This window comes from Diceros bicornis, chromosome 24 (genome assembly GCF_020826845.1).
Source record: "Diceros bicornis minor isolate mBicDic1 chromosome 24, mDicBic1.mat.cur, whole genome shotgun sequence".
NCBI classification, from domain to species: Eukaryota; Metazoa; Chordata; class Mammalia; order Perissodactyla; family Rhinocerotidae; genus Diceros; species Diceros bicornis.
Window position 1 is genome coordinate 11,405,302 of NC_080763.1, and position 23,714 is coordinate 11,429,015.

The 23,714-nt window shown below is 36.6% G+C and overlaps 1 protein-coding gene across 1 annotated transcript in view; it reads left to right on the forward strand.

The window, feature by feature from the left end:
* Nucleotides 1-13,100: 13,100 nt before the first annotated feature.
* SYT16 (synaptotagmin 16) overlaps nt 13,101-23,714 on the forward strand; it is a 104,699-nt gene continuing 94,085 nt past the window's right edge. The window contains exon 1 of the mRNA XM_058567074.1: nt 13,101-13,699. Within this exon, the coding sequence (XP_058423057.1) occupies nt 13,171-13,699 (529 nt within the window). The 5' untranslated portion in view covers nt 13,101-13,170. The remainder of the gene's footprint in view (nt 13,700-23,714) is intronic.

The following is a 23,714-nucleotide window of genomic DNA, read 5'->3' on the forward strand; positions in this document are numbered from 1 at the left end:
ATGAACATGTCGTCTTCATTTATAGATGAGGGAATTGCTCATAAGTTTAAAGCTTGTGCGTTTGTCTGCATATGTTGAAGAATGGCATCATTAACAACAGCTGTTCTCTCTGTGATATCTTCCAGTGATGCATTGTGTCTGGAGGATACCATAAGTGGCATGAGTTACATTTATCAGAGGATATTTGGGTTTTTGTGCTTCTCTTGTCAGCAAGACAGTAATGCTTATTATACTTTAAAGAGGCACATGCCTTAAAAAAAAAATCAGTTGATAGATGGGCAGCAGGGAAAAGGATTCTTGTTTGAGTAGAATAGTTAGTAGCACAGATCACTGTTTCTGCATTGAAGTGGGTGTCTATGAGTTTATGTGCTTAACTAGCTATTTGAATAATCAGCTTTAAACTAGTAATTGAAGTAACAGGTTTAAAATCTCATCATTTTTCTTAGCCTGACAGATTAAAGTAAAAGAAAGGGCATGTCTATGGTTATACATTTCCATTAAAATAGCTACATTCCTCTAAAACCTATTTAAAGGAGCAAATGCCTTACTCACAAAAGCTCTCTTAATAATTGCAAGCTTATATTATTCTAGGCTTTCTGATTGAGGTTTGATGACAAGGTGACAGGTATTATTTGAAGTGTGTGAATTTAGGAGTTCCAAAAACATTTTCAATCTTATTTTCTTAGTTTCTATACTCTGGATCCTCAAAACAGTTCTTAATACTTAGGAGCAATTAATGTCAGTTTTATAGAGTGAAATTGCTGTCTGCTTAAGAACTGCTTTTCTTTTTTGTTTTTCCCCAGTGAGGACTGATGACAGAGTGGTAATTTGTAGTTGTCGTTCCACAGAAGTGCGGGCCACTTGATGCGAGAGAGAGTGACGGAGAAAACCTTACCTTTAGGTCATTAACTCTTTAAATATTTCTTTTTAAATTATCTTGAAGCAAAATACGAGTCATGGCATTATAAAGCACATTATGGAAATTATGGAGAAGCTCTCAATGTCTAATGTTTACTTTTTAGCAGAAGGCTCTTTTCTTTTTTAGTTCATCTTTGATCTTCCCAGATCTCTCCATCACTCTTCTGCCCCTAAAGAAGTAATGCTTATTAAAGCTGTACTTGGTAGCTTATCATTCTCTGTGGGGAAGATGTCAGAGTCCTTTTAAATTTTTATTTTTCCCGTGAGTTGGCTTTATAGTCAAAGACCTAACTGGAATTAGTTTTAAGAACATTTCAGGGCAAGAGTTCCATTTAGAATTTCCCCAAAGAGTCTGAAACTAAGCAAAATGCATATTTTGTGTGGGACTATGTTTACAAATTGGATGCCAATGTGAAATGTCATTTTCCATATCAGTTGGACGATTTTCCTTTCCATTAGCTACTCTATTGCAGAGCTCATATTTATACTAGTATTCTTTGTGGAGTGAAATCTTAGTATTTTGCTACCAGGAAGTAGAATCCCATTCATTATGAGTGACGGTAGTAGATCCTAGTTGAACTGAACTGTGCTAACAGAAGACTGTAGAGGTACTTCCTGTTCGTCAGCAAGCAAGCTTCCGTATCTTTTAGTGAGAAACTGGAAGAATTGAAAGAGAAAAAGAAGGAAACTGTAAGGTAGGCATTATTGGCTTCAAGTAGAAATATAACTAGAATTTTGGTTTAACCAAATAGATACAATCTATGTAACTATATAATAGTATAAAATAGATCACACATGTATGTAGAATTAGTTAGGAATATTTGGATCCATTATCATGCTTAGAAAACAGTGCTTCCCAGTTCTTATGTGAAATTCCCTGCCAGTGGAGAGGGATATGTAAAAGGAGTATTTTCAAATGTTCTTTGATTGGGGCCACTTTGGCTGGGCAGACCTAAGAGACATCAATTACCACCCACCTAATCTACTTATATTTGCAACCACAAAGATCCCATTAAAGCTGCTGCTTTTGATGGGATCCCATTATTATTAACGTTTGCCAGACACAGAAGTATTGACATTGTCATGTTATTAACATTACTATTCTAAGAGCTCAGTCATCAAGGACCCCAGGAGACTTCTTTCTGATAACCACTAATGAAGGTGATAAAATGTATAGCAATAGTCATTTTAGTAATGAACAATTTTACTACCTGCTTAGTTCGAAGCTTGTGTCAACAAATGAAAGGAAAAAATAAGGAAAAGTATTGAACACTAAGCATTGATTTAGGTTGAGAGGATTGATGTGTTTATTCATAGACAGAAGGGGGCCAGTATAAATAAGAATGTGAGGCTGCCATGTCCTAGGACCTAGCAGAAACATGTGCAATGGATTAATAACTTGTGCTGGAATGGTTTTCTGGCTATAAATGAAAATTTCATTAGATAAAAGATTTATATTTCCCTCATCACAAACATAGTGGCAACCAGATTAAAACTTGTGTAATTGTTGGCAGGGTTATCTTTCTGAGACAGATTAACCTCACCAGTCTGTGCTGTTTATAGCAGTGACAGTGGAGGATAAGGGACCCTTTTGAGACTCTGAAAAAGACAGGAACATCATCTCCGGCTAAAACCTCATTCATCCAACATTTTGCAAATAGTTTAAAACTTATAAAAACCAACGCTAGATCTTATAGGAGGTTAGCCTCCAGATTAAGCAAACCTAATTTATGGAGGCCAGTCGAATTCAGTTCAGTTTGATTCAATAAGTATTTCTTGAGTGCCTTCTATATGCCTGACGTTGTTGCTAGATTCTAGGATTTGTGATAAGTCTGTATCACGGATATGTTTGAAGTAAAATGAATTTCATGTGTGTTGGATGCCAGCAGTAGTAAAAACTCCAAAGGAGGGTATTTAAGGGGAGCTCCCCAAGATCCTGCTTTAGAATGTTATCTGCAGAGAATATTGACAGCTTGCCAAGTGCAGTTCTATCATTTTGCAGGTAAGGAAATGGAAGCTCAAGTTGTTAAGCATCTTTCCCAAGATCACAGCTAGTTACAGAAGTGGACCTGGCTCATGGTGCCTCATAACTATTTTAGTGTTATTTCCACTGTCTCTTGTAACCATTTTTTTCTGTTTATTGTAGGATTCCATTTATATGGAATGCTCAGAAAAGGCAAATTATAAAGACAGAAAGTAGATGAGTGGTTCCCTGGGGCTGAGGATGAGAATGGGGATTAGTTTTATATGGTTATGAGAGATCTTATTGGGGTGATGAAAATGTTCTAATACTGGGTTATAATGATGGTTGCACAACTTGATAAACATACAAAAAGTATTGAACTACACTTAGAATGGATGAATTTTATAGCATGTAAATCATACTTCAATACAATCTTGCTGTTCAAAGTGTGTTGCTGGACCAGCAGCCTCAGCATTACCTGGGAGCTGATTAGAAAAGAAAAACCTTAGCCTCCTCTCCTAACCTCTTAAGGAAAAAAATAAGAATAATTGTAAGCTAAATAATCCCTTGAAATATTTTGATGATGATAATTATTGTCTTGTTTAGTCAGCTATATATTTTTATTGTATTTTAATAGAAAATATAGAAGTAAGCTTTAGCCTAGCTCCTGTCAAAGGTCTTATAAATGTCAAATTTATCATGTCTGAATTAATATAATTTAACTCTATTCTCATTCTGATGGAAAATACTGGGTATTTTTTCTTGAGATGTAAAGGGTTGCATGTTATCATTAGAATAGGTACTTTTATAGATTTGAATTTGGGAAAAAGTATTTGGGTCCTAATTGAAAACTTAGTTTTTAAAATATTAAATCATTAAAAATGGTAAACACGAAAGACTAGAAACATGCAAAATGCATTAAAATGTTAAATGAAAGAAGTAGGATATAATATCGTGTGTGTATATTCAGATATTCAAAACTATTGATTGCCTAGTCTATGGTAGTCAGTCAACTAGATGCTCACAACAGGGCAAAGACAAAAATTAACCTACTACCTGATCTCCTGGAGTTTCTAGTTTAGTGAGGAAGACAGATGTTAAAAAGAAATAATTATGTAAGTCCTCAATAAGCTACAATTACAATAAGTGTTAAGAAGAAGAAGAAAGAGGTGCTGTGAGAGAATATCTCAGGCGGTGTAATTTAGTCAGAGTTATGGGGGGCTGGTTGTTGGGCAAAACATTCTGAAAAGCTAAGTGTAAGCTGAGCGCTGGAGGGAGATGAATGGGCGCTGGGGAAGGGGGAGCTTTCTTAGCTAGAGGGAGGAGCCTGGTGAAGTGAGATGCTGAAGGGAGGCGGTGAGATGCTAAAGAATAAAGTACACTAGAGAGTGGGTGAAGATGAGAGGAGCCTTCTGAGTCCTCTGGACGATTGTGGGCTTTATCCTAAGTGATTTTAAGTCATTTTAAACACTGAATGACTTGATCAAATATGTATTTTAAAAAGATCACAAAGGCCATTCTGTGCAAACACAGGTAGGAGTGAATGCAAAGAGATCACTTAAGAGGCTAAGTGGTTCAGGTAGGAAAAATGCTGACTTGGATCCGGGTATTACCTGTGCAAGTGGTAAAAGGCAGGTAGATTCAAGAGTTATTTAGATGGAAGAGTGGGTAGGCCTTGATGATGAATTCTAGATAAAGGATAAGGAGTTGTCTTAGGTTCCCATATAATATGATTACAGCTATGCAAATTACAAGGAAAAACGATGGAAGAAATGTGCAAAAATAATCAGAGTTGTGTTAAGAGGAGGGATTATAAATTCCTTTTCCTTCCCTCTCTCTTTTTTTTTTTAACTGAATTTTTGTAAGGCTGATATTACTTCTATAATTAATAAAAGAACTTTAACAAACGCTGAATGATTGCTGATATTTAGAGTATTGGTTAATCTATCTCCAGAGGATTGCAATGACCTTAGTTCCATAATTTTGCCTTATTTTTGAGCCTAGTGCATTTTCAAGTGATACAAATGATGTTTCTATCTCTTCTCTTGGGACAAAAATCAACAGTCTGATAAATCTCTTAGATTGAAGTAATTCCTGTTACTTGTGCCTGCATTTTGCTTTCCTCAATTTCATTACATTACCTTCTACTTACATTCCTTCGTACTGTGGGTGTTATTTGAGATTTCAGAACCTCCTTTGTTTGGGGCTGGTTGACACGTGCCAATGGCCGTGGACCACAGGTGCACTCTTGTCGGGAGTCTATTGAGATCACTTTAGCCAGGATGATGCAAAATGAGATTCTTTCTCATTTTGGTGGAGTCTTTAAGATGGTAAACATTAATTAAATATAATTCATTCTTAAATGCTTGATAAAAATTTTATTATATATGAGTCTGAAGATGGGTTTCCTATGCAACATCAATGACAGTCTCTTAAGAAAATTGTGCCATTAATACCATGTTAAATAGTCCCTCTGGAAATGCTGAAGACCTTATGTGTTTATATAACCACTGGGTATTTGTGGAGCATATTTAAATCTCTGCCTTGGATGTAATAGATGCTCCAAAATACTCAATGGGCTAATGAAATCTGGAGAATATTTAAAAGGTGCTCTTGCTATAATGGCATAAACCTTGAGCAGTTTAAAACTCGTGTTGAGCCAACCCTAGTTTTTTTGAGATCATCATGCTCAAATACAAAGCTATCTGTTGGATACAGTTTGAAAACTGTATTTAAAAATGAGCCATCCTTGACTTCAGCAGTAGTTTAGAATTTTTTTTTTTTTTTTTTTTTACTTTATTACACTTATTTTGGAAAAATAATTGGAACAGTTTTCATTTTTAAAAAAGAGTTTCATTCGTGAAATAGGCAGCCGTGGTGCAGTGGGAACAGAATTAGAACAGACTTCTGAGTCAGACAAACCGGGATTTGAACCCCAGATTTGCCACTCATTAGGAAAATACCTCCACATTTTTGATTTCTAGTGTCTTCACTGTCTTATTGGCATTTTGTGAAGATTTGGAGCAGCAGTTAAAGCAAGAATTTGGGATTCAACAAAGGAGGATTGAATACCAGCTCCACTCTGTAGTGTAGGTGTGAACCTTGGGGCAAGGCACTAACGCTTTCTGAGCCTCAGTTTTTTCAACTATAAAATGGGAGGGCTAATATCATTCACAAAGAGTTTTTTTTTTTTTTTTTGTGAGGAAGATCAGCCCTGAGCTAACATCCATGCTAATCCTCTTCTTTTTGCTGAGGAAGACCAGCTCTGAGCTAACATCTATTGCCAATCCTCTTCCTTTTTTTTTTTTCCCTCCAAAGCCCCAGCAGATAGTTGTATGTCATAGTTGCACGTCCTTCTAGTTGCTGTATGTGGGACTCGGCCTCAGCATGGCCGGAGAAGCGGTGCATCGGTGCGCGCTCTGGATCCGATCCTGGGCCGCCAGTAGCAGAGCGTGCGCACTTAACCGCTAAGCCACGGGGCCGGCCCTACAAAGAGTTTTTATTCATATAAGTTGTCAGAAAGCATTGCATACTGTAAAGTGTTTGGCAAATGTTAGCTATAATCATAAGATAATTTTTCTGAGGTCTTAGCACCTCAGGAGAGATTAGCACCTTAGGAAGAAGATTACAAAAGTTTAATATATTTTTACCTTTTAAAATATCCCAAATTTTGGTTTAGTAATGAGTAACTGATATTGAGTGCCTGTTACGTACTGGGCTATGTTCTAGATGCTTTAAAAACATTGTGTAATCTAATTTCCATAGCGAGTTGCAAGACAAGAGGTAGTGCTCATCATGTTACAGATGAAGACATTTAGGTGCACCCAGGTCACGTGATTTGCCTTGTGCTATGGCATAACTGAGGGAAGATCCAACACTGAGCCTTGTTTTGTGTGATTCCGAAGCCACTGCCATTTCTTTTCTTCACACTGTCTCATTTTTCTTAGTTTCTCCTGATGAAAGTATATTTTGATTATAGGGCAGTTTCACATTGTGCTTTACGTTAATTGCCCCTCTCAAGCCCAGGGGTAAAGGGCCTATTGGATTGCCCGTGTCCCATCAATGACAATATGTCTGTATTGTATCCATATTGTTGCCATAATGAGTCCTCACTAGTCCATTTTTATACTTGTTAAGATGCCAGCATTTAGAGCACATTTTGGACAAATGCTACAAAATATATTTCATCTCAATGGCACATATTCCTACCCATGTAACAAATTTGCTCTTAACGGAAAACACCTGTAGACTCTTGAATCATGTTAAAGATGGATTGCAGCCCATTTCATAGTTCTTATTTTGACTCCATGCATTATTCGTCTTTCTAAGCTTTCTTGTTCATAGTAGGTAATGCAAAATGCCTTTCTCTGAAAGGCATGATAATTGTCATAAAAATTATAGACTTAATCAGCTTTATGACCATTCTAGAAAGTCAATAATAAGTAACCCACATCTCGCAGATGACACAAGGAAGTTAACTGACAGCTGTGAGAAGACGTTTAAAATAAACCTAGTATTCTTGACTTTTGCTTACGACTGACTGCCCTACAGATCTTGATAGAGAATGAGGAGATTAGATTTTCAAGGTGATTTCTCCGTTAAAAAATGCTAAACGTTAACACACTTCAGTAGATAAACTTGTATAAGATTTTGATTTGGGGTTTGGGTACGTGGGGACCATATTATTGGAAACATTTTCTTTTCTCTCAGAATGTGTCTGACTCTCTCCAGGAGCTGAAAAGCCTTTAAAAATCACACAGGCTTATAGGCTGCCACTTTAGCTTTCACCAAAATAACAGATTTTTAAGACATAGTTTCTAGAAGCTGGTATTTCTTCCTAGGTCATAATTCTCGCCCCCCCCCCCCCCAAGCATCTATCATCAGAGGAAAAAATGGGGTCAGAAAGGTTTAACTAACAGCCTTTGAAGGACCATGAGCATTATTATTGTGGGTATGGAACTCTTCTTGGTGAGGATGATCAAATATGTAACAAAGCATATGGCTCAGGAATTTGATAGTTTCTCCCCCCACAGAAACACAACTCTTTAATGTTTACTGTTTATTCATTTCTTATGCTTAAAATGACTTTAATTAAACACCTTTATAATTAAAATATAATTCTAATTAAAACAAAATTTAAAGAAATATAGCCCCTAAGACTATATCAATGGCTTACCTTTCATTTTTATTTATCAATTGTTACTAATTTTTTGTTAGATTGATAGTTTATTCTGAGCACTTCAAGAAGTTGTAAACCTTCCCCAGTCATGTTTGTGGTAGGAGCTTGTATGTTAGCGCTCGCACGCGCGCGCACGCGTGCACACACACACACACACTTTTTTGTTGTTTTGTTTTATATGTCTCATAATAATGAAGTATCATGAACTATTTTAATTCAAATAATCATACTTCTCAGCTACCAAAGACCTTATATGTATTTTCCTTTTAATCCAAGGACCTGGACTGTCTTCTGTTTTTCTTTTCTCACGTTGTTTTTTTTAATAACACCAGAAACTACTTTGTCTTCTCAGCGATAAGAAAGCCCCCAAATAACTGGGGTACCACCTATAGATCTGGTATTACCGTTGGTATATTCTACCAGTCAAGTTGAAATTTACCTAAGCAGCAAAGATATCTCCATGGTTACTCTGCCAGCACATAGCCCTTTTGGCTTTAAACTGCGTTAGAGTGATGAAAGGTCTACAGTGCTTCTAACTAGGGTTTTTTTCAGGTTCTAAGTCCAGGTGCCCTTCCTTTTTCAGTATTTTGGAATATAACAACTGGACACTGTTTCATATATAGACTGAGATTTGGCCTCTTTCCAATCACTCTGAGATCATCTGACAATGGTTGTTGACAAAAGGACAGAACCAATCCCTGAGAAGACAACTTACTGTTGAATATATCCAGCGTCAATATTACAATGCTTTTTGGCCCACGTTGGTAAATTCTTGGGTCTCAAAGCAGAAAGGAGCTGTTAGAGGTCATCTAGTGAGTTAACTCCACTTTACAGATGAAGACAAATGAAGGAAGCAGGGCTTACTTAGCTTTAAAAATTTTCGTTAGGAACTTCCATTCATTCATTCAACAAAACATTCATCGAGTCCCTACCCCATGTGGGTCCTGCAGCATTAACGTATAAACACAGTCCCAGCACTGAGGGTCTCACGGTCCATTGGAAGAGGAAGATTGACAAAAATTACCACAGCAAACAAAACCATCTATTATTAAGGCACATTCAAAGCCCTCTGAGGCTACACCTTTGATCATGGATGAAGAGTTGACATGGGAGGCAATAGGAGTTTCAGTGTAAAGAATGAGTATTTACCAGGCAGGCTAAGGAGACAAGGCATCCCTGGCAGAGCAAATAGAAGTCAGGAAAGAGCACAGTCACTCTGGAAAAGGCTTAGTGTGTTAGCATGACGGGCACATAGGACTTTCTAGTGAGGAGTGGTGAGGAATGGCTGAGTCCCCACTGTGGGGACAGCACATATGCAAGCTGAATCTTCAGTCAGGACCAAAGATAGGGCTCTGTGAGTTGTGAAAATATTGAAATAGTTCTAAGCTGGTTGATAAATAGACAGTGGCCCCTCCCACTGTCCTATTGCACCCCCAGATCTCCTCACACCAGTGATTCAGCAATTAAAGAGTTGACATCTAGCAGGAGGCCCTTAGCACCCCTCTAGCACTAAGGCCAGTTAGATGGGTGCTGATTGTTAAATGTGTTGAGCATCTCTCTTCTTGTATGCCATGGTAAAGAACATGAAATTTATCCTATAGGGTAAGGGTTTGAAAATTCAGATGCCTCCAGGGATCAGGCAGGCTACACAGAAATGCGTGAAGCAAGTGGGTATAAACAACAGGGAGAGGTGAGGACTGTAGTCAACTGAGGCATTAAAATTAATTTTTTAAAAACTCTGCATCAACAAATATAAATGAATGTTTGCCAGTGCTCAAATTTTGCAGTATAAGAAATAGGAAGCCATGATGGTTTTTTTGTTTTTTTTTTTTAAACTAGGAGAGTGATGTAAGATTTACTTTTTAGAAAATTTGCCGTGAGGGTTTGATGAACCGAGATTACAGAAGACGTGGAGACCATGAGACTGAGAGCATAGTCAGTTACTAAAGCTCAAAGATTGGACAAGAAAATGCTGGCTTAAATTCAAAGATTTTGGGTTGCGTGTGAAAACAAAATTTTCTCTGTATAATAAAACAATAGAAAGGATTATTGAATTATTAAGGAAGATACACCATTTCTGTTTTAAAAAGTTTCAAGTACCTAGGGGCTGGCCCGGTGGCACAAGCAGTTAAGTGCGCATGCTCCGCTGCAGCCCGGGGTTCGCAGGTTCGGATCCCGGGCGCGCCACGACGCACCGCTTGTCAAGCCATGCTGTGGCGGTGTCCCATATAAAGTGGAGGAAGATGGGCATGGATGTTGGCCCAGGGCCAGTCTTCCTCAGCAAAAAGAGGAGGATGGGCATGGATGTTAGCTCAGGGATGGTCTTCCTCACAAAAAAAAAAAAAAAAAAGTTTTAAGTACCTAAAGGACAGTAGTAGATGCTAAACCCAGTGATTTGTCAGGGAACTTTCTAGGTCTGTGGTGCCCTGAAGCATATTAACCTAAGCAAAATATTTGTGGAGAAAAAAACAAACAAAAACCTGTGAGTGGTGAAATGGAGTGGAACAAATGTGGAAAGAACTCTTTAATGTTACCAAGCAGGGGCTTTGTGTAGTGACATTAAGAGCTTTTCAACAATTCTGAGTAGGTTTTATCCACCAACTTAACAAATTTGAGTACATACTATATGCTGGACACTGATGTAAGCACTATTTTAAATGGCATTTGTTAATTCATTTGTTGAGAATTTAACATGTGCTCAGCACACTTCTAGGCACTGGGGATAAACTAGAGAACAAAACACACAATCTCTGCCCTCCATGGAAATTTCTTTCTAGGGGAGGAGACGGCAGTAAACCTGGTTCAAGTTCAGGTTATGGTGAGCAAACCCAGAGGATGGATTGAGGTGGGGAAGACTAGAGACTGAAACTGACCACGTGTGGAATATCTGAGGAAATTAGAGTGTGAGGAAGGATGATCACTTGACAAAACATAATGGAAGAAAGAATTCATAGACCCCAAACTAGCAGAACTTGGAACGGAAGGAGTGGAAGGGGGGAGTATTTTTTTTTTTTCTGAAATGTTTTTTTTTTTTCCTCAAAGCCCCAGTAGATAGTTGTATGTCATAGCTGCACATCCTTCTAGTTGCTGTATGTGGGACGCGTTCTCAGCATGGCCGGAGAAGCGGTGGGTCGGTGCGCGCCGGGGATCGGAACCCGGGCCGCCAGCAGCGGAGTGCATGCGCTTAACCACTAAGCCACGGGGCTGGCCCAAGGGGGAAGTGTTGAAGAGAGAAATACACAGCCCCTAGAATGTTGTGAGTCCAGTACTGAACACCTGTTGTAGCAAATGGGATGTGCTAGGTTTTGATGAGCTGAATCTGAGATTTTGGTGAGATGCCCGTGTGTATTACTTCCTTAGATCAGCATTTCTCAAACTTTGGTGAGTGTTAGAATCACCCCGGGAACTTGACAAAAATACAAAGGTCCAGGGCCTATTCCTTCAACCTGCCTGGGCCTCTGTGTTCTTTATTAGCTCATCAGGGGATCCTGACACAGCCGAGTTTGAGAACCACTGGCTTAATAATGAGAGATGCAAGCCTGGAAAGAGGGATTGAGCTAAGGGCTGGAGATGTATATTTTGGAATTAAAAAAAAAAGTGTTAATTGAGACTTATAGATGGATCAGCTCTCCCAGCTGATGAGCATAAAGGGGGAGGAGGAGAAACCACAGGACAATGAGTGGTTGCATATATGTAGTTTGTGGGAAGACAAGGAAGAGCCTGAAAGACAGACACATGAATTATTCAGGATAAGGTGAAAGTGCAGAGAGCTCAGTTTCCCTTTAACTGGAATGTGGGCTCCATGGGGACAGAGACCTCAGGGTTATCTTACACCTGGCATTTTGCCCAGCACTTAATCAATATTTGTTTCTTGAATGAATCAATGCATGCATGAATGGCTGTCACAAAACCTAGAGAGAGATTTTTAGGAGAACGTAGGCAGTCATATCAAATGCAGAAGCCTGAGGTCAAGTGGGCTGAACCGTAAGGGACTGCTGGTAGATTTGGTCAGAAGGAAGCTATTGCTATAAAAGAGATGGAGTAAAGTACAGGTAGTGAATTTAGGCTCTGCTGTCATTTATAACATTCATCCTGAGCTGTTGATGAGCAATGTAAAGGCAGTAAGATACATACACACACACATAATACACATACGTATGCCTACGTATACATAGTATATGTTTGTATGCATATATATATATGTAAAAGTATAGATATTGAGTTCCAAAGTCTTCATCATGCCCTGTTGCTTGGTTGATGGCCTGTAGCTGCCTCCTTCAGGTTTGAATCTTGTGGGAAGAAGTTCTCTCAGGAGTCTCACAAGTTGTCGGGGGGCTGACTTTGGCAGGTTGGAACATAGACAAAGGAAACAACGTGCTAGGGACATGTCTCCAGGAAGCTGCATAATCCACTTGCCACCCTCAGTTTTTCACTGGTTGTTTGCTTCCCAAGAATAGATATAATTTCTAGAAATTGCATAAAGATATAAGAGCCTATTTTAAGATTTGTTAAAAGCTTTTGAATTCCAGGAGCCCATTTCCTTTGAAAGGATAAATCTGCGTGTCATGAAGCAGAGATGCTTATTAGCCTGCTCTCTGGGATCTGCAGGTTCGTAGATGAAGCATCCAACCTTTCTTGTATTTGAAATGTCATGTCCAAGTGCCTCTTAATGAAGATTCATTTATCCTTTTCACACTATTAAGTATGGTCTATGGGGGATAGACTTCTCTCAGTCCATGTGAATAGAGCCCATTACTGCTAATGGAAATTTTGCACATGCCTGTGGAATTGAATAGGCATTGAAATACATTTAGACTTTCACAGTCATTTTTATTTAGTTGCCTTAAGATTTCAATGATGATCTCTTTTTGTCTCCAAATCCTGTTTGGCATTGATTGTAGGTATCTGGTGATGAGTCTGAAGTTGTAACTTTAACAGGTATAAGTATTTCTTTCCTCTGTTTCAGCTGAGAAGTTTTGAGAGTGAAATATTGACAGCCATTAAGAGACCTCCAATTTAATTTCTCATCCTGCTTATTCTGTAGTTCACGTTAAGTCCAGAGTGCTGAAGGAACTGAACAAGTGGACTTGTAGACATCAAATAGCTGGCCATGGTGTTGGCCATGGCGTCTCAGGAAGTTCAGAACTTCTTCCAGCCTCTCTCTTCCTGGATATCTCGGGTTTATGAAGCTCTCCAGCAAGCAGGAGATACACTATCTGCTTCGCTGGTTAACTTGAGCAAACAAGACTCTAAATTGAGTGACAAGCTAGACCAGGACTTAGATGATATTCAGATTCAGGAAACTTACTTTGAAGATGAAGAACAAGGCAATGATTGGAGTCAAGAAGATGCAAATTCTTTGTTTCTTGAAGTGGATCATTTTTCCTGTTGTAATAGTGATTTGCAGGACTCTCCCCAAAGTGCAAGCCCCAGACTTAGCCGACACGCAAATACAAAGGACTCATGTTCCATAATGTCCCAGTGGCCCAATCAGACCCTTGATGACCAAAAGCCACCACATGTGCTTCCTTCTATTGCTGAGGAAGAACATCACCTTGAAAAGCAAAGGAGTGGCCTTCAACACAGCTTTGACAGCCAGCTCTCTGGTGTTTTAGAAAATGTTAATGGACAAAAGCAAGGTAAGCTAGCCAATGATCATTTTCTCTGGGTTCTCCCAAAGGACATTTCTACTCATTTTACTTTGACTTGTCTTAGTTATCATATGAATTTTATTTTTCTCTTCCTTATACTTTCTATACATACTGACTTCTTATTGAGAGATGTAATCCTTAGAAATATTTTCAATATATAAAACTTTGGAAGATCTGTTTGTGAGCTCCATAATCCAACGCAATAGTTCTGAGCAAATGAAATGGTGAAAATGAGTCTGTGAGTTGTGTTGAGAAGCCCCTCTGCATATGTTGTGCTTTTTAAAACATCTTTAAAAATATTCTCCTTTTTTTTACTAGGTTAGGAATCTCTAGATGTTACTATATTATTCAGTGTGAAATCCTGTGCAAAAAGCCGTACTTGTTGCAAAATTTTTAGTTGATAACACTCCAAGAACACTTCTCACAGTGTGTCGCCGAGATGTGATGTGAAATGACAGTAGATAGGAAATCTTTGGAATAAGAATAGCTTGATTTTCTTTTAGCTTTGAATGGAAAGGACACGTTTAAAACAAACTGCCTATGGAGCTTTATCCTGTCAGAGCTGAGCATTTAATGGACCTTCAATAAATGTATAATGAATATGGTGAAAATATGATTAACTCTGTAAAAGGAGCTATAGTATGTTCTGGCATGAATTTCTCATGCTTTAATACTGTAAGCCTGACATAAGGACGTTTCTCATGGTCGAGGGAGAGAGGTACATGATATGCAAAGAGAGCTGTTGGTATGTATATGTGATGTGTTGTAACGCATACATAGGTCACACAGATTATTGGGTCTTTTACGTGATGTAAAGGTGAAGTCATTAATTCTCTTCTTGTTGGAGGGAGCAGACTTTTCTGGAATACCTCATAGTCTCTTCATCCATTTTCCATGATTCCTCTTAGCTTTATATTTTTAGGGAAATGTTTTATCCAGTTACATGAAGTCTTGGTAAATGAGGATACATAATTTCATATTGTTTTCATAATGCTTTCTTGATACTCTTACTCAAAGTAATAGTGAAATGCTAGAATAAATCGGTGAAGACAAGATAGGCTGATATTCTTTCTGAAGCTGATAAACTATAAATAAATGAAATTTTAAGTCTTTTAAAATTATCTGTAGAGATAATTCTAGAAATATCTAGGTTACCAATAGGATTTCTTAGATTTGACTTGAAATTTCTATTTTAGAAAATTCTTGCTAAAGTTAACTTTATTTAAAATTATTAACATGATTTTGGCCTAATAGTTTCTTAACACTGGCTTTTGTTAATTTTTGTAATTGTAATAATCTAATGGCAGTAAAACAATTGTTTTTATTTGTCCATTCAGGAGATGTTTGTTCACTAGATTGCAGCCTCCTGGAAGGCAGGGGCCGTGCCACAGACTCATTTCTGCATCCTTAACTGTATCAAGCACAATGTTGTGTATATAATAGGATATCAAATAATGATTAATGATGGAACACCAACAAGGAAAGCTAACAACTCTAAGAAGTAAATACTATTATTATTCTCACTTCACAGTTGAGAAAATTGATGCTTAGAGAGTTTGAGAATATCCCCAAGATCCACATTTAGAAAAAGGCAGAGCTCAGGCAGTCTGATTCTAGAATTTATACATATTCTCTCTCTCTTTTTTCCTTTTTAAAGATATAACTTACATACAGTAAAATCTATCCTTCTTAGTGCACAGTGAGTTTTGACAAACACACACAGTCTTGTAACCACCACCGCCATCAAGATATAAAACAGTCCATCACCTCAAAAATTCCATCAAGTCCCTTTGCAGTCAGTCCTTTCCCCTACCTCCAGCTCCTGGCAGTTGCTGATATAGTTTCTGTCTTGATCGCTTTGTCTTTTCCAGAATGTCATATAAATGGAATCATGCAGGCTTCTGAGTCTGGCTTCTTTCATGATGGGCTTATCATAATGTGTTTGAGGTTCATCCATGTTGTTGTGTGTTTCAGTAGTTTGACCTTTTTATTGCTGAATAGTAGTCCATTGCATGAATGCACCATAGTTTGTTGATTATTCATCAACTAAGGGATATTTGGATTGTTTCTAGTTTTTAACAATATGAATAAAACTGTTATAAACATTTGCAAAACAGGTTTTTGTGTGAATATGTTTTCATTTCAATTAGGTAAATACCTAGGAGTGGAATTGCTGGATCATGTGGAAAGTATGTGTTTAACTTTATCAAAAATATTCCACTGTTTTCCAAAGTACCATTTTGCATTTCCAAAAGTAATGTATGAGATTTCTAGTCATTCATATTCTCACCAGCACTTGGTGGTGTTGTTCATATTAAGAAAATTGTTTTAGCCGTTCTCATGTGTAGCGATAGCTCACGTTGGGAGATAATTCTCCATTGGTCTCGGTTTTTTGCATGTCCTGTGAACAGAGCCACAAACAGCCTTTTGTTTTAGGTTATCTTTTCAAGGATGTTTGTGTGACAGTGAGCCTTGGAGGATAGAGATATTGTCTCCTTCCAGAGCAGAGGAAAGATTTGTTTGCTGTCTAATAAAGATAATGTCTCTCTTTAGGGCAAAGCTCAGGCAGATTTGCTTGCAAATGACAGAGATTTTTCAAGCTTAGTCTTCCTTGGCTATGATATAAACCCACTGCATGCACTATATCTATCTGAGCCTGCCTCTGCATTGCCCCTATGGTACCTGGAGGATGGAGAACCTATGTGAATGTGAAGCTCATGTTGCTTGCTGTGCTGTGAGTAATAAACTGTCCTTTGTCTCTGACCCAGAAGTCTTGTGTCTTCTACCCAAGGTCCATAAAACTGTAGCAGGCTAACTCGTTAGGGGGCAAGTAGGGTAAAATCTCAAATCCTTCATAGGGATTAACATCTCATTTTGGCTTTAATTTGCATTTCCTTGATAACTAATGACATTGAGCTTGTAGTTATTTGTCATCTGAATAGCTTCTTTGGTAAAGTCTTCAAACCTTTTACCCACTTTTATTGAATTATTTTCTTATTTTTGAGATTTGAGAGTTATGCTTATATTGTGAATATGAGTTACTTTTCAGGTATATGATTTACAAATATTTTCTCCCAGTTTTGTGGCTTGTCTTTTCATTCTCTTAACAATGTCCCTCAAAGAACAGAGATTCTTAATTAGATGAAATCCAACCTATCAAGTTTTTCTTTCATGAATTGTGCTTTTGGTATCATGTCTAAGAGATCTTGTATAACCAAGAATCACAAAGATTTTTTTCTGTTTTATTCTAGGAATTTTAGAGTTACGGTTTTACATTTAGGGCTATGATCCATTTTGAAGTAATTTTTTATATGATGTGTGGTATGGATTGAAGTTTCTCTCCCCACCCTCTCCCATATAGATGTCTAGTCATTCCTACACCATTTGTTGAAATGACTATCCTTTCTGCATTGTATGCTTTGGCATCTTTGTCAGAAATCTATTATCTGTATATATGTGGGTCTATTTTTGGACTCTTTATATTTTCCCATTAATCTATATTTGTATTCTTTCTCCAATAGCACACTGTCTTGATTACTAAAGCTTTATAATGTCTTGAAGTCAGGTAGTGTGAGCCCTCCAACTTTATTATTTTTAAAAAATTGTTTGACTATTCTAGTTAATTTGCTTTTCCATATCATTTTTAGAATAATCTTATTAATTTTTACAGAAATTCTGCTGCGAATTTGATTGGAATTGTATTGAATGCGTAGATCAGTTTGGAGAGATTGGCATGCTAATAATATTTTGTTTTTCAATCCATGAACATGGTATCATTTCATTTATTTATTTCTTAGAAATTTTTAATCTGTTTTGTAGTTTCCAGTATATAGGTCTCATACATATTTTGTTAGATTTATACCTAAGTATTTCCTTTTTCTTTGATACTATTGTAAACAGTAGTTTTATCACTTTCATTTTCCAATTGCTACTTGCTAGTATGTAGAAATACGATTGATTTTTTGTATAATAACCTTGTATTATGCAACCTCCCTAATTTCTCTGATTAGTTCTAATAGATTTTCTTTGTAACTTTTTTGGGATTTTCTACATAGACAGTAATATTATCAGTGAGAGAAATGACAGTTTTATTTCTTTCTCTCCGATATCCATGTCTAGTATTTCTTTTTCTTGACTGATTACACATTATCGTGTTGAATAAGAGTGTTGAAAGTAGATATCTTTGCCTTGTTCCTTGAACTTAGTGGAAAAGCTTTGTCTTTCACTGTTCGTTAGTAGTTAGGTATATGTTTCTGTAGATACTCTTTATTATATTGAAGAAGTTCCCTTCTATTCCAATTTGCTGAGAGTTTTTATCAAAAAGGATGTTGAATTCTGTCAAATGCTGTTTTGCATCTATTGAGATGATCATATGATTTTTCTTGTTTAGTCTGAATTACACTGAAATGAATTATACTGACTAATTTTTGAGTGTTGAACCAGTCTTGCATATCTGGGATAAAATCCACTTGGTCATGATATACTATTTCTTTTCATATATTGCTGGATTAGATTTGCTGGTATTTTGGAGGATTTTTTTTCATCCATTTTCATTAGGGTTATTCATCTGTAGTTTTCTTGCAATATCTTTGTCTGGTTTTGGTATCTGGGTAATGCTGGCCTCATAAAATGAGCTGTGAAATGTTTTTCCTTTCCTATAATCTGGACAAAGTTGTGTTAAATTAGTATTATTTATTTCTTAAATGTTTACTAGAATTTTCCAGTGAAGACAACTGAGCTTAGAATTTTTTTTTGTGGGAAGATTTTGAAATACAAATTCAATTTCTTTAGTATGTATAGGATTATTCAAGTTCTGTCTTTTTCTTGAGTGGTTTTTGGCAGTGGTGTTTTTCAAGAATTTTTTTCATTTCATGTATGTTGTTAAATTTATGGACATAGTATTTCCTTGCTATCTTTTTAGTGTTTGTAGGGTTTATGATGATCTCCATCTTTATTTCCTGCTATTGGTAATTTATGTCTTCTTTTTTTTTTGCAGGGAGTGAGGTCTAGGTAGAGGATTATCTATCTATATATCTCTATTTTTTCAAAGAACTAGTTTTTGGTTTCATTAATTTTTCTCTATTTTTCTTTTCATAATTTCATTGATTTCTGCTTTTTATTATCCCTTCTTTGGGTATAATTTTTTTTTCTAATATAATCATTTAATATATAAATTTTCTTTTAAAAACTGCTTTATCTGCATCCCAAAATATTTTTTGTTTTGTTTTTTACTTTTTATTTTGAAATAATTTTAAAATTACAGAAAAGTTGCAAAATAATACAGAGTTCCTATATACTCTTCACCCAGCATCCCCTAATGTTAGCATCTTGTATAACCATAGTACAATGATCAAAACTAAGAAATTAAAATATTACAGTACTACTAGTTAAACTACAGACCTTCTTAACATTTCACCAGTTTTTCCGCTAATATCCTTTTTATTTTCTAGTATCCAATCTAGGATCCCATATTGCATTTAGTTGTAATGTCTCCTTAGTCTCCTCCAATTTGTGACAGTTCCTCATTCTTTCCTCGTCTTTCATCATCTTGACACGTTTGGAGAGCACTGGTCAGTTATATTGTAAAATATCCTTCAATTTCAGTTTGTCTGATGTTTTCTCGTGGTTAGATGGAGGTTATGCAGTTTTGGAAAGAATACCCCAGAAGTTATGTGCTCTCAGTCAGCCACTCTCAGGGTACCTGCTATTGATATATCTTATTATTGGTGATGTTAACCTTGAAAACTTGGTTAAGGTGGTGTCTGCCAGCTTTCTGCACTGTAAAGTTACTATTTTTCCTTTAGCAATTAATAAATATTTTGGGGGAGATACTTTAAGACTATTCAAATATCCTGTTTCTCCTCAAAATTTGCCCACTAATTTTAGGATCCATCAGTAGATCTTACCTGCAATAATTATTACTACGTGCCACTAAATTTTGGTTGATTTTTTAAAATGTAACAATGGATAACTGGAATGTTTTGCATCAGCATTATTTTTTTGTGTGTGTGGTATTTTTTTTTAAATTTTTTGTTTATTGCAGTAACATTGGTTTATAACATTGTATAAATTTCAGGTGTACATCATTATACTTCTATTTCTGCATAGATTACATTATGTTCACCACTCAAATACTAATTACAACCAATCACCACACACATGTGCCAAATTATCCCTTTCACCCTCCTCCCTCACCCTTTCCCCTCTGGTAACCACCAATCCAATCTCTGTCTCTAAGTGTGTGTTTGTTGTTGTTATTATCTACTACTGAATGAGTGAGATCATACGGTATTTGACCTTCTCCCTCTGACTTATTTCACTTTGCATAATACCCTCAGTGTCCATCCATGTTGTCACAAATGGCTGGATTTCATTGTTTCTTATGGCTGAGTAGTATTCCATTGTGTATATATACCACATCTTCTTTATCCATTCGTCCCTTGATGGGCACTTAGGTTGCTTCCAAGTCTTGGCTATTGTGAATAACACTGCAATGAACACAGGGGTGCATGTATCTTTATGCATTCGTGTTTTCAAGTTCTTTAGATAAATATCCGGCAGTAGAATAGCTGGGTCATATGGTAGTTCTATCCTTAATTTTTGGAGGAATCTCCATACCGCCTTCCATAGTGGCTGCACCAGTTTGCACTCCCACCAGCAGTGTATGAGAGTTCCCTTCTCTCCACATCCTCTCCAACACTTGTTGTTTCCTGTCTTGTTAATTATAGCCATTCTGACGGGCATGAGGTGGTATCTCATTGTAGTTTTGATTTACATTTCCCTGATAGTTAATGATGTTGAACATCTTTTCATGTGTCTGTTGGCCACCTGTATATCTTCTTTGGAGAAACGTCTGTTCAGGTCTTTTGCCCATTTTTTAATTGGGTTGTTAGTTTTTTTGTTGTTGAGATGCATCAGTTCATTATATATTTTGGAGATTAAGCCCTTATCAGATGTATGGTTTGCAAATATCTTCTCTCAATTGTTAGGTTGTCTTTTCGTTTTGTTGATGATTTCCTTTGCTGTGCAGAAGCTTTTTAGTTTGATGTAGCCCCATTTGTTTATTTTTTCTATTGTTTCTCTTGCCTGGTCAGACATGGTGCTTGAAAATATGTTGCTAAGACTGATGTCAAAGAGCATACTGCCTATGTTTTCTTCTAGAAGTTTCATAGTTTCAGGTCTTACATTCAAGTATTTAATCCATTTGGAGTCAATTTTTGTGTATCGTGTAAGGTAAGGGTCTATTTTCATTTTTTCGCATGTGGCTATCCAGTTTTCCCAACACCATTTGTTGAAGAGACTTTCTTTTCTCCATTGTATGTTCTTGGCTCCTTTGTTGAAGATTAGCTGTCCATAGATGTGTGGGTTTATTTCTGGGTTTTCGATTCTATTCCATTGATTTGTGTGTCTGTTTTTGTGCCAGTACCATGCTGTTTTGGTTACTATAGCTTTGTAGTATATTTTGAAATCAAGGAGTGTGATACCTCCAGCTTTGTTCTTTTTTCTCAGGATTCCTTTACCTATTTGGGGTCTTTTTTTGTTCCATATAAATTTTAGGATTCTTTGTTCTATTTCTGTGAAAAATGTTGTTGGAACTTTGATAGGGATTGCATTGAATCTGTAGATTGCTTTAGGAAGTATGGACATCTTAACTATGTTAACTCTTCCAATCCAAGAGCATGGAATATCTCTCCATTTCTTTGTGTCTTCTTCAATTTCTTTCAGCAATGTTTTATAGTTTTCCACGTACAGCTCTTTCACCTCTTTGGTTAAGTTTATTCCTAAGTATTTTATTCTTTTTGTTGCAATTGTAAATGGGATGGTATTCTTAATTTCTCTTTCTGCTACTTCGTTGTTAATGTATAGAAATGCAACTGATTTTTGTATGTTGATTTTGTATCCTGCAACTTTACCGTATTTGTTTATTACTTTAAAAGTTTTCTGGTGGATTCTTTAGGGTTTTCTATATGTAAAATCATGTCATCTGCAAATAGTGACAGTTTCACTTCTTCCTTTCCAGTTTGGATCCCTTTTATTTCTTTTTCTTGCCTGATTGCTCTGGCTAGGACTTCCAGTACTGTGTTAAACAGGAGTGGTGACAGTGGGCATCCTTGTCTGGTTCCTGTTCTTAGAGGGATAGGTTTCAGTTTTTCACCATTGAGGATGATATTAGCTGTGGGTTTGTCATATATGGCCTTTATTATGTTGATGTACTTTCCTTCTATACCCATTTTATTCAGAGTTTTTATCATAAATGGATGCTGTATCTTGTCAAATGCTCTCTCTGCATCTATTGAGATGATCATGTGATTTTTATTCTTCATTTTATTAATGTGGTGTATTACGTTGATTGATTTGCGAATGTTGAACCATCCCTGCATCCCTGGAATAAATCCCACTTGATCATGGTGTATAATCTTTTTAACGTATTGTTGTATGCGATTTGCTAGTATTTTGTTGAAGATTTTTGCATTGATGTTCATCAGTGATATTGGCCTGTAATTTTCTTTTTTTGTGTTGTCCTTGTCTGATTTTGGTATCAGGGTAATGTCGGCTTTGTAGAATGAGTTAGGGAGCTTCCCCCCCCCCCTCAATTTTTTGGAAGAGTTTGAGAAGGATAGGTATTAAGTCTTCTTTGAATGTTTGGTAGAATTCACCAGGGAAGCCGTCTGGTCCTGGACTTTTATTTTTGGGGAGGTTTTTCATTACTGTTTCGATCTCCTTACTGGTGATTGGTCTATTCAAATTCTCTACTTCTTCTTGATCCAGTTTTGGAAGGTTGTATGATTCTAAGAATTTATCCATTTCTTCCAGATTGTCGAATTGGTTGGCGTATAGCTTTTCGTAGTATTCTCTTATAATCTTTTGTATTTCTGATGTGTCTGTTGTAATTTCTCCTCTTTCATTTCTGATTTTACTTATTTGTGCCTTCTCTCTTTTTTTCTTGGTGAGTCTAGCTAAGGGTTTGTCAATTTTGTTTATCTTTTCAAAGAAGCAGCTCTTGGTTTTATTAATTTTTTCTATTGTTTTTTTGGTCCCTATTTCATTTATTTCTGCTCTGATTTTTATTATTTCCCTTCTTCTACTGATTTTGGGCTTTGTTTGTTCTTCTTTTTCCAGTTCCTTTAGGTGCATTGTTAGATTGTTTATTTGAGATTTTTCTTGTTTGTTGAGATAGGCCTGTACTGCTATAAACTTCCCTCTTAGAACCGCTTTTGCTGTATCCCATAAATTCTGGCATGTTGTATTTTCATTTTCATTTGTCTCCAGGTATTTTTTGATTTCTTCTTTGATTTCTTCGTTGACCCAGTCATTGTTCAGTAGCATTTTGTTCAATCTCCAAGTATTTGGGGCTTTTCTGATTTCCTTCCTATAGTTGATTTCTAGTTTCATACCGTTGTGGTCAGAAAAGATTCTTGGTATTATTTCAATCTTCTTAAATTTATGGAGACTTGTTTTGTGGCCTAATATGTGATCAATCCTGGAGAATGTTCCATGTGCATTTGAAAAGAACGTGTATTCTTCGGTTTTTGGATGGAATGCTCTGTATATATCTACTAGGTCCATCTGTTCTAGTGGTCATTTATGACCAGTGTTTCCTTATTGATCTTCTGTTTGGATGATCTATCTGTTGGTGTAAGTGGAGTGTTCAAGTCCCCTACTATTCTTGTGTTACTGTCTATTTCTCTTTTTATGTCTGTTAATAATTGCTTTATATATTTCGGTGCACCTACATTGGGTGGGTAGATATTTACAAGTGTTATATCCTCTTGTTGGATTGTTCCCTTGATCATTATGTAATGCCCTTCTTTGTCTCTTTTTACAGTTTTTAAGTGTATTTTGTCTGATATGAATATTGCTACCCCAGCTTTCTTTTCATTGCCATTTGCGTAGAGTATCTTTTTCCATCCCTTCACTTTCAGTTTGTGAGTGTCTTTAGGTTTGAAGTATGTCTCTTGTATGCAGCATATATATGGGTCTTGTTATTTTATCCAATCAGCCA